This window comes from Melanaphis sacchari, unplaced genomic scaffold, assembly GCF_002803265.2.
Source record: "Melanaphis sacchari strain LSU unplaced genomic scaffold, SCAv2.0 Contig0_pilon_pilon, whole genome shotgun sequence".
Lineage (NCBI taxonomy): Eukaryota > Metazoa > Arthropoda > Insecta > Hemiptera > Aphididae > Melanaphis > Melanaphis sacchari.
The window spans coordinates 2,690,710-2,703,470 of record NW_020270366.1 but is presented as its reverse complement, the minus strand read 5'-3'; the positions used below and the strand labels follow the sequence as shown (position 1 = coordinate 2,703,470).

General features: G+C 32.2%; 2 protein-coding genes across 3 annotated transcripts in view; one reads left to right on the top strand and one right to left on the bottom strand.

The window, feature by feature from the left end:
* The window catches only part of LOC112600538, a 35,301-nt gene extending 24,251 nt beyond the window's left edge, over window positions 1–11,050 (bottom strand). Inside the window, exon 1 of the mRNA XM_025347793.1 lies at window positions 10,417–11,050. Coding sequence (XP_025203578.1) covers window positions 10,417–10,420 — 4 coding nt within the window. The 5' untranslated portion in view covers window positions 10,421–11,050. The remainder of the gene's footprint in view (window positions 1–10,416) is intronic.
* Window positions 1–12,761, top strand: part of LOC112600546 (autophagy-related protein 16-1) — a 159,106-nt gene that overhangs the window by 36,347 nt on the left and 109,998 nt on the right. The gene's annotated exons all lie outside the window — the stretch shown is intronic.

Genomic DNA, 12,761 nt, shown 5'->3' with positions numbered 1-12,761 from the left:
TTAAATTTCTTGGTTTACGTAATGCGAAAAAATTTCGAGAAGGGGGTTGAACCCCAAAATACTCCCCTCCCCTAGGTACGGCCTTGGATATAACATATGCTACTTAACAGTCGTCAAAACTAAACTATGTTTTACGGTATGTATACCAATCACCACTTACCGAATAAGGTTTTTTAAAAAACAATTTAAAACCGTTTATCCTATGTTCGTATTATTATAATATTATTCTGATTCGTACGATTCACTCTCAAAAATCGACCTGCATGATAATTTTAAACAGATTAAGCGATGCGCTCACACACGTCGGATCGTCTTTTAAAGATTTCTTTGGTGGATGATGGGGTAGGGGGACAACCTCGACCTAGTCCTTATCCCGTTTACTTATTATCATTGTAGGTATATAATGTACATTTATTATGTGTATGGACCTGGTAGATAAATGCTATCATTATGTGAATCTATCTGCCTCGCGTACACGTGTTAAACTCGTGTACTAAACTGCGTGAGATAATTATAGGTGTAATAGATTATTCTTATTTAATTTATTACGAAACACGTAAATGTATATATAGGATACGAACGTACAACTAGAATATATAGTTGTTACTATAAAATCGCGAGAAACAGACAAACTAGAACGGCAGCATTGGTCAAATTGAAACCAAACGCAATACAGTAATCAATTTACTATTAGTACCTTCCTATCTTATAAGTATAGGTACTACATAATATACGATATATGGACGCATTCTCATCGTGCAGATGCATATGTTTAAAATAATATATACAACAGCACCACGACAATTATCTGAAACCGGTATTTTCACTGTAAAATAATTGTAATATCTTAGTAATTTTTTCTGCTAAAACACTCTTGTTCAATTCAGTAGACTGTGGGAAGTATTATTATGAATTTTTACGGTGGACGGAGTAAAAAAATCATTCGTAATGCCGAAAGCAGACAAAAATGAATCGTTAATTTACTGAATAGAAATGTTGTGTGTATATAATTAATTTAGTGCATGTAAACATGACATATATTATGTTACATAAATAAATAAAAGTTTATTTTGATAAGAAACAACATTTTCGAGTTAACATGACTTATAAAATATTGAGTGTTATATGAGAATTTCTTGGGGAATAAAAAAAAAATCGAGTTGTCAAGTTTTTTGGGTTATTGAGGTTCGAGTTATCGCGACTCGACTGTATTATGTCGAAGGATAAGAACGCCCCAATAATGCATTATCGAAATGAAAAGCAAATTTGCAAATTCGGTGCTGCCGTCACCACCGTAGCATGTTGCACCTGTAATGCACATGTCGAGGTGTTAATGTGACGTTGATTAATAGTTGTGACTGATTATCTGACAAACGATAGTCGTCAGCTGGTATACATACACACCGTAATGATGATAATGATAATGTACACGTTAATTATTGTTTACCAATCATTAATCATAACGCAAGAAACCGAGTAGATATCTAATATTGTGAATCTACAGTGAGTAGCACAAGTTGTCGACGAGTATCTTCTTATAAATATATATTATACCTACTAATGTGTCTTCCTGCGATTATTTCGTATTTACGGACATCACTTGGAAAATATATAATGTATAGTTGCAAGATGTTAATCGCGGTCTATAAACTACTAATTAGATTTTGGTTGGTGGAAGGTGAAAAACAACCTATGCATGGTGATCTGTAATGAGTTTAATAATAATATAGCAAAAAGTGTATTCGCGGCGTAAAAAAAAATGCTGGCCTGTACAAACATCACTCGTATTATTATTATCAGTTTTCATAACTTATGACTGAGTAAATTCGTGCTATGTGTTTGTATAATTCTAAAATATTCGTGTATGTTAATATATACGAGTATATATACCTGCAGTGGTATTAAAAAGATTCAACAAACCGAAATTGTTCTTTTTATGTTTATATGTTTAATGTTTATGTATCGTTTATGTGAGTGTATAGTTATATATTTAAACGATCATGCGTATGATGTTTAATTTTTATTTTTTTTTTTTGTTTTGAAAAGAATCTACGCAATATCTAACCACTAAAAGGTTATGAAATATTAAATGAAAAAAATCTAAAATGTTGTATTAGTTACGATTGCTTATACTTAAAAATTAATGTTTGTTAAACTTAAAAACTGACCAATAATAATGAATGATTCTGGTTCAAAAATTTATCTAGTACCTATATATGTACCTACTATTAATTATATGATCTTATTAATTTGTTTATTACATTCACATTGTGTATAGTGGAATGTTATTAATAATTACAACGATCGATTTTCAATCTCAGTCGCTAGATAATTGTAGGAGTACCTACAACTTAAGCTCGTTTGTTCACCGTTACTGTGCAATGATCGATATATTTTTTTTTAAGTTTTTTTTTCTTACCATTAAAACGTTTTAGAAATGTCATTTTTAACGTCGTAACGGAGTTGCGTACGCGTGAGCGCAAGTGTACATCATAATAATGTATGTATATATTATTATTATTATTATTATTCACAACAGAGCCATCCACGCGACCGCGGTCGTCAATTGACTGTGGGTTAATATGGAATTGGGTATTGTTCGATGCACTGGCCGTACGGTAAATCGTTAATGTAAAAAAATAAAAAAAAAGTCTTAAAGAACAAAATTCAATTTCCATACCCCCGCACATTGCGCACTCGTACACACACATACACATTATAACATGATGCAGAATCGAAATAAATTGCCAGCACGTGCATCAAAAGAGACACGGCGAATATATCGTTATATTATATCGAGCAGCATCAAAGACAATTATTTAACGTCGACGAAAATTTTTTTTATTCTTATTTTTTTCTCTGCAAAAACATTCACAAAGAGCAACGGGACTCGTGGACAGCGCGGAATTCATACTATCTATATAAGTATATATAATAATAATATATACAGAGTACGCGGTGGTGGAGTCTCCATTCTGGATGGCCAAATTAATATCATATATATAGGTATAGGTACCTAACCTACCTACTTATACTACGTAGCCGGTGATGCGTAAACGTTTTTAATTGTCGGCCCGTTATTTACGGGCACTTGCACTATGTTTATATATATATATATATGTATGTGTGTATGTTATTGTAGATTCCGTCCATTCGTTTAGGCATAATTTCATTGTATGGTGTTACAGAGCAATATCCAAGTGTTATGCGTTTATTTTCAGATAAAATATTGTGAATAAAAAAAAAAAAAAAAAAATTAATGAAAAATGCCTTTGTACGAAACGAGATAAGTGCTGCGGATACCTTATTGTATTATGTGGACGGTCGTTATCGTACGAAATGGTTATAACGTGTGATGCGCGTATAATATTATATCAGTTATTAATAAGTCATCACAGCCGTTGTATCGGCACGTTTGTAGCCTAGCGTTAAAGTTACCGGTGACGCCGCGTGTCGACAACAGACGTTTGTGAAAATTGACCGTGAGACCAATGTGAGGTTCGCTGATGAACATTTAACAGGCTCACGCGTGCTTTTTCTCACGCGAATTCGGTTTAGGTTTAGTGTTTAAGTGTCCGGATGTATCATCGGAATCGGTGTTATAGAAATTGAATTTATGTCCCTAATTGATAACATTTAATGTACACTAACTATAGTTGCGTGCAGTTCGGAGTGACCGACTAATATGCGTATGTTTTGTTTGCGTACAGAAAACCTTTTGAAAACTATCGACGAAAATATAATCGGTGAAATGATAACCCCAGGGAAGAAATTGAACGTTTATTCACTCCCACGTGTCTATATCGATTTTTCTTCCATTTCACGTGGAGACCGGTCACGCTATAATAGTTTATGTATATAACATAATCTCATAATTATAATATTAAAAAGGTACACTAAAAATCTTGGTCCGCATGCAACTTTTCCGTCACCAACACACATACCTCCTACATAATAATTGTATAATAAGAATATACGTGCACGCGACGAGCATGAAAATGAAAATCGGTGGCAGAAGCATCAACAGCGGTGACTTGGGACTTGGGACGATTAATATCCGTTTGCATTTACATATTATACGAATAATATGATATCAATTTTATTCTATTATGAATACTGCCGTTTTGTTTTCAATCGGCTGACCACAAGTCGTTATAATATGACTAGATAATAACATTATATCTGCAGGAAATTGTAGTCCTAACGTTTACGAATCGTACTAAAACAGTTTACATCCGCTGTTCGTCGTATACACTGAATAACGCGTATCTGTGTATAACGGATACAACTACTTTATGGACCATGCAAGAATAAATTAATGTACCAGAGACATAAGATATATATATATATATTTAAATATATGAAATTTTCATTTTATCTCCTAGAAAAATATAAATATACAAAATACACAAATATATATATATATATATGGAATAAGGCGGTTTCCGCCTGAACATAATTTAATTATTATTTGTTTTTCCTTCTCATATGCATCAATATTAATTCTGTATGAAGGCAAACATAATGGCGCTTTCCGTGTATCTCACCGTATCGAAGCTAAAACAATACGAATTCGGGAGAATCAATATCGGTATATTATCAATATATTATACCCATAATATATTATAATAATACCGCGGCTACATCGAATACTTTTAACTATGCTGCGGAGGTGCTGCAGCTTGTCGTCGATGATACGTATTTTGTAAATAATTACATATTATAATCAGTAATAATTGTATGTATTATACGGACCACCATATTGATTTGGATTTGAAGGTCGACTCAAGGAATTAGCCGCCACCCGGTGAATAATTAATATTCGTCAATACTGAAGAATTTTGTGTAATATTATTATGTATTTATAAATACAATATATAATTGTGTGGGCACGCAGATGTTTGGAGGACAAACCGAGTGTATCTTAATAACAATTTTAACTTTAACTTCAATTTAGAAATCACCGTTCAAACTAAACAAAAATATGAATTTACGTAATAATTTTAATAATTTTTACTATGCTATGAATTACAACAGAACACCTATTCTTAAAAGGTGTTTGTTATTTTTTTTACTCTAGTGCCTAACTGTGACGTTTTTATTATTAAATTACCTAGTCATTCAATCACTTGATTTATTTCATTGATTTGATTTTATCTCATTATATAAATATTATACATTGTTTATAGTATAACATCATTGGATATTTTTTTCAAAAAGAAAAAAAAAATAGTCACTTTGACTTATTTATGTAATTAGTATTTGGTTTACTGAATATTTTTGATAGAGATTTTCGCATTTTTCAGCATAATTTATTTTATTTTTCACATCATATATGTGAAAATGTTCATACTGTGGTACAGAAATTTTTCGATGGATCACTCTCATCGTCGTGCCCCACGGTCGTAGGTCAGTCACGCGATTACTATTATTATTATTGTTTAATCATGTATTATTTTGGAAAATGACGTGCGTGTATAGTCAAGTGGACGAGAGTGACTGTGTGAGAATCGGATCAGTTGACAACTACGACGAACCTCGTTGACACACATATTATCGTCGTACGTTTGGCCTTGACGACGATCTGTTTGCCATTACAGTTTTTTATTCGTTATTATTATCATTGTAGTATTATTGTTATTATTATTATTATTACTATATTTCGGTCGAACGTGCAGTCGTCATGTGATACATTCGTTAATAGAACGTAATGACACTCATTATACGTCGTACCGTCGATCTCGTTCAATTGTCTCCACCGGGAAGAAGATATATTTTTATTATATCAGGTGTACGTATCAATTACAAACTGGCTCCAACTCTTCGGTCCACTTGGTTTTTTTGATGACTTTTTTTTTTTTTGAACGGTTTTCGTCAAAAAGTTACATGTTGTTGCGTCCGCCGTTTCGCATCTCAATACCATAACAGTTGTATGTGTTCACATTGGATTAACTTCTATATAATCTTATTATTATTATACATTAGATCGTCCTTCTAGCTAATAATTCATTCGCCAATATAAAATAATAAAAGCTAAAACGCTGAACACTTCTTGATACTTATTTAATAATTAAATTTAGTATAACTACAAAAAAGTAGATACTTTTAGTTTTTAAATCTAAGAAACGATTTTGAAATTTTGAAATTTTTGATAATTTTTTACATGTCACATTGAACAAAATAACTTTTATGAATAGTAAAACTTATTAGCACAGTATCAATTTTTTTTGTAATTATAATTTTCTGTTTTAATGTGCTGTGTGATCAGTGTTAAACAAATCAAATCAATTTAAACAAATTAATATTAAGGTAATAAATTATAATTATAGTGGGAAATATTATCATGATCCGTTCAAACAAAATAACTTCATTGACTTTTTTTTCTTTTATAGAACAAGACAGAATAGTTTTAATAGTCCCTTCGAAGTTTAAGTCCTCGTCTATAATACTTATACCGACATTTGCCGTAAAATTTTATATTGTTATAATATTATTATTTTTTTATTTTTTATAATATTTTACCGTTTACATATTATAGGTAGGTAGTATCTAGTATATACTTGCCATATATAGTTATACGACCGTGTACTTGTAGATCGTATTATGACTATAACGGTAGACTTCGCCGCGTGTTTTAATCTTCGTCAATAATTATTGCCTATTGGTTTATGTGTGCCCGCGATAATATCACATAATGCGGTGACGTCGGCGTGTCGTTACAAGTATATTATACGCGCACTACCTACATACGTGTAAAAATAATTATATTGGATATTATATATTGTATTATATACGTATAAAAATTTAAAATAGAATGACGGCCTTACTGAATTTATAGTTTTATTTTTTTTGAAATGACCTGGTAACTGGTTTATGTTTAGTTTAAGAAACAAATAATATTATCGAGATGAAAATAAACATTAAAATAACGTTGGGCGTATCGCCTCAGGTTTGTCGTTGTTAAATGCATAATAAAATAATTTTATAATGGCTAAGTCCATCTCATAATATTTTGTTAAAATCATACCATATTCCATTAGTAGATAAATATATAATGATAATTCAAATTTATAAAAATTGATAGTTGTTAAATTTAAAATTAATCTGATGATTGGACAAAAATACGTTGTTATAGGTATCTAAAGTTATTGAAAAGTTTCATTTTTAAAATTCGTTACAAAAATTTAAAACTATTTTACATTTTAAAAACTAAATTTTAATATTGTTCTAATAATGTTTACATTAAATTTCGTTAATAATTTGTCATTATTATCATTTCATTACTCGATTTCATAAAACAGTATTCAATTATAGAATTGTATGCTGTAACATAATGATAATTATATCATTTAAACGAAGGTGAAGTTAGAAAAAAAATCGGGAAATGATTAGATAAACAGTTCTCGCTTTTCAGTGACTAATATTGATTTCTACAGTTATTTTTACATTAATCATTGAACGGTAGACATATCACGTGCACAATTTATAATATTATAGAACTTTTTTTTATTATTTTTATTACTATATTCTGTATGCTTACGAGAGGGTCTAAACTATCAGCTTCTGTGATATTTTGGTGCTGTATGAAATTGGTGACAACACGATATATAGGTGACTTATATAGTTATCCCTAGTGCGTATTATAATCATACTTTGACCGTGAATGATTTGTAAGTATGGGCACTGTCACGAGAATAATTATTATTAATGGTGATAAATTCTATCGGTTTTTATCCGTGAACTTACGTATAAATGACCACCGCGTAGCAATGAAGCACGACTCCCGTTATTGGGAATAGACAAATAAATATAATAATTATTAATGAATATTCATGCCATTTTATTTTCACATATATTACCTGTATTTGAATATAATATATGTGTTACAAAGCGTATTTGTAATCGCTGTGTAATAATATTATTATAATATAATACGTACGTGGGCAATTAAACAACGTTACGTGTGGCGTTTTAAACGCCTATTATTATTATTATTATTATTATGACATCTTCCATCTTCGAGTGATTACGGTTTATACAAATCTCGAAGCACGTTGAACCTGTATATATATTCGCGCGAAATACTTCGATTTATTATAATTCTGTGTATGTGTTTGTGGTATATATAGGTATATAGGTAATATAAATTATAATAGTATAATATAATGTGCGTTGTGTTGTGTTTATAACCAGTCCCGCGTGTCGTATAAGTTTAATAGATATATAATATATATCCTGTGAGATTATAGCTGTTTTATATTATGCATTTTTTTGTTTTGTATTTTAAATAATTACCTCGCAAAAAATCGCGTCTGTCTGAATCAAAACGGTATTAGCCATGAGAAATCAAGAGAGCGAACTTATTTTTTCGGTATAACGGCGTGGTGTTCAGCACATGACGTAAAACAAATGAATGCTACGCGCAAAAAAACTCATGAGGATAATCAAAATATAAATACTGTGATGAATTGATCAGTCGGCGGAAGAATAAATCCGCACCTGATCTCCGTGATATATCGTGTTAATATTTTTGTCACCATCTATATCCATTTATATATATATCTATTATATATTTAAAAATAAATTAGACGATGCAATTACGATACGATGTATAGAACCGTGGCGTAGTTTTCGCGGGGCGTGAAGTCTTCGAGGAAACGAACTCGCATGAGAAATCGCGCGATTTTTACCATCTTTTTCATTCGCCTCATTCATTATCTCTACAACAACTGTGTTTTCTTATTTATCCTATTATATGGGTGCAGTAAATTGTTTACGTATTTACTTAGTATATAATATATTGTAATATTCATTATGTTATACTCGTATTACTATTGTGGCGCAGTGCAGCAGTTTGTTTATGAGCTTCGGTCTGTACGCCCCCTTAGTGATTATTTATAAAGTTTGCACTGATTCATATTTATACATTGTGTTTTTATAATAAAATGCGTGTTACTTAAATAATGGTAATTTATTGTCAAAAATTTCATGCCGAAATCTATATTGCGCGATGTGGGTTGTCTGGCGACGGCTAAGATGGCCCCGAATCTGAAAACGTTCATCAATATTATACTATTATAAGTATATTATAGAATAGCCACACGTTTTTGAACCCGAGTATTACTCCGCACGTCTCATCGCATATTTCCCATATGCGAAGAATATTATAGACATCGCAGACGGGCCGACGGACGGGTCACGTATATTATTATGACGTGTTCAATTGTTATCCGCGGCGCGCGCGTACAGACTGCAACTGCACCAGCACCAGCGACGCCCGTGTGTGCATAATATTATTCCATTTTATTATTATTCTAGGTATATATTATACAGTTATATGTGACGTTCGTTCTCGTCAAAGCAATCGGTTTGAGTAGGCTTTTTTTTCTCTTAACGCTGTACGCCGCCCAAAGACCGAAATACGAAAATATAATTTGACGCGGACTTAATGATTATTAACACACGAATAGCGACTTGATTTTTAAATGTATATAACGCCGTACCGCCATGAATAACACGAATATTTCAACGGTGCATATAGTTTGTGCATATTATACAATGTATAGATACGTTAATTTATCATATTTTTAAGTTTTAACTATACACTGCATTATTAGTATAAACATACATGTGCAGTTCTACATTTTATTAGATAGTGTTTTACATGCGATGTATACAATGTATTATTACGGAGTGTATCTTTTTTAGATTACGAGTGAAGCAGAGACGCGTTGACATTCAGAATTCTTTTACCAAATGGTTTTGAATAGGTAGCCAAAACTATATATCAATCGAAAGTCGTGTCTACTGCAGTTACACACATATTTCAAAGTGTCCGTTTTCCGATTTTATCAGTATCCGAGAGCGAGGAAAAAATACAGAATATCTAAGCAACGGGTCTTAATTAAGCTAAGAATAGTTTTTTTAATTTCAATATTACACTATGTATAGTGTAATATTGAATTTAAAAACTATTCATGCTATATAATGTACTGTATTATGTAGCATTGTAGTACATATTGTACTGAGGTGAGCGAAACGAAACGAGCGTCCCCGACATCAGTTCTCATCTATACGGCTTTATTTATTTTCGAAACATAATATTTGCCTCTGATGAAATGTATAATTTTTATTGAAAAAATAACACATATATTTATATATTATTTCATGTAACGACGGAATGATTTCGAAGGAGAGACAGAGAGAGAAAAAGCGATAAATATCATTATTATACTATACGTACTGTTTGTACTGTATATGAACCGTTGCTGTAATAATATATTTGACCGATAGAAAAACCGCAAATGGGGCGTATAGACGATGTTGCACCGAGATAAAGATTTGAAAATTCGCAAGACAAATGAAAAAACATTGTTCTTAAATAGTAAGGTCAAGGATTTGTTAACAATTTCTTACCCATTTGAAACAGCGGTAGTCTTCGTGAAATGACGACTGCTGAAAAAAGTACTTCCGTGTAGGCGGTGTGGTGTTGTTAGCGCGACAAACTGGACTGTATTCAGCCGCGATACAAAAAACGATGCACAATAAAAACGATAAAAAAACGAATTTAGATTCAAAAGTTAATTTAAAAATCTTTTCCGCAAAAAACTGCACTCGCGCAAATGAGGTGTGTGCGACAAATGGGAAACGACGGCGATGAAATGTAAGCAATTTTTAAAAACTGTCGGATGAAACTATAGTTGTGTTTTGTCGGAAATATAAAATATAAAATGAACGTACCTATATGTTATACAATGTGCAAATGTACGAAAGAAAATATCAGACCTTGGCCTTCGCCAGTCCACTGGCAACGGACTATTGAAGAACCGATCGGAGACACCGCTGGCCGGCGGTCCATCCGGAGCCCAGGTGCCCCCTTCCACGCGACCGCGGTGGCTACTTCCGACGGCGGCGGCGGCGGCTCTGTGACGTCACGCTGTGAGAAACGCTTCCGCGTGGAACGGAGTGGTATGGCAGCAGCAATCGCCGACGACTTCTTCTTTCTTCGCCGCCACTGCGTCCTATATACACAGCATAGGCGACGGCACACGACACGACGACCGTCTCCCATAGTTTGATAATATATACAATATTATATTTATATATATTTTTTCAACCACCGTAAACTCATAATTAAAAAAAAAAAAAATGGTTCGACAGACTTTATTGGATACGATTCACGCACCTACATAAAATATATCATAACATATATTAACAAATGCCTGTTGACGGCATTGCTTTGCAGTAAAAACAATTCCAACGAAGTGTCTCTGGACTTATGTTAAGACTTAAGACTAATTATGTATTATCATTTTTCGCGTGTATTCTACTATTTCTTAGGGTTTCGGTAGTAGTAGGAGACATCGGAATTATATTCTTTATTATCAATTGGATATTGAAAAAAATCTAGCTATTGTAAAATGTATAATATGCATATTAATTAATGTTAAAAACTAAAATATTCTTTATATTGATATGTCAACAGTTTCATTTGATAAAGCTAATATGAAAATGGATGCATCCGAATTGGTTCCCATACTTAAAGATTAACATCCAAATTGATTCCCGATAAAGACTTTTGAAAAAGCAAAATACGATATACCTAATATAAATGAAATATTTAATATTATTATAACATATATTTCCCATCATTATAAGTACATAATATGAAAAAAATTTGTCATTAAGATGAAAATCGTGATAAAATCGTTGTTATATTATCGATTTGGACGGATAGTCATTACTCGTTAGTCGGTACGACATTCAGTAATACATCGCAACATTCCAATAACCGCTGAGTTGACGTTAGTGTTAAATTTGTGTAAATATGGAATTTATGTATTATTTTATATTTTTAAATTAAGATTTGAATTTTTTAAAAATGTTTTTATAAATATTTACATTTATTATTAAGCTACAATTTTTAAAAACTCGGGAACCAATTCGAATATACCCTTTGAAGCAACCCAGGAACCGATTCAGACGTTTCGGAACCCATTTGGAAACTCCGACGAAAATGTAGATAAAAATATTATTTGTAGTAAGGGTTAATATAATATACGAATTTTAGTTATAAAAAATTACTATTTTGGGACTGAATTTTTCTATGGACGCCCTTGCCTGGGGCCTAATCGATCCTTAATCCGGGCTTGGTTATATGAGGTAAGATTTTCATTAATTTTATCTCTTGTAGGCATATATTACGTAACCACATTTATATTCATTAATATAAATGAAGATGATGCTTATGTTTGTATGAAAAAATGTTGATAACGTCAGTAGACGATGAGATTATTGCAGTGATCCGATTATTTGCTGCCTGTACGCGCTGATCTCAATGGCTCAGATTTTTACGTTATAAGATTTCAGCTTCGTTATCTTCTACACGGAAACACCGTTTATGTGTAAAGCGATAACCATCGCAAGGACGAGATAAGACGACAATGACGACGACGGAGACAATGTAAGGTTAGGTTATATAATGTATAAATATAAATATAGTATGTATGTATTATGTTATATACTTGCACGAGTATAATGTGTCGCCTCCTATATTTGTATTGTTTATAAGGTGTGTATGTTGGGTGTACGTGTGTATGAATGTGTGTTTTAGTCGAGACCGGCTCCGAGTTCGTCAGCAGTCAAAATAAATGAAAACATGAATGAACGTCCGCCACCGCGCGCCCAGAGGTCTACCCAGAGGTCGTGACCAAAGTGGGTGATCTGAGTCGGGGCCCGCCTATAGGTACATATATTCCGTC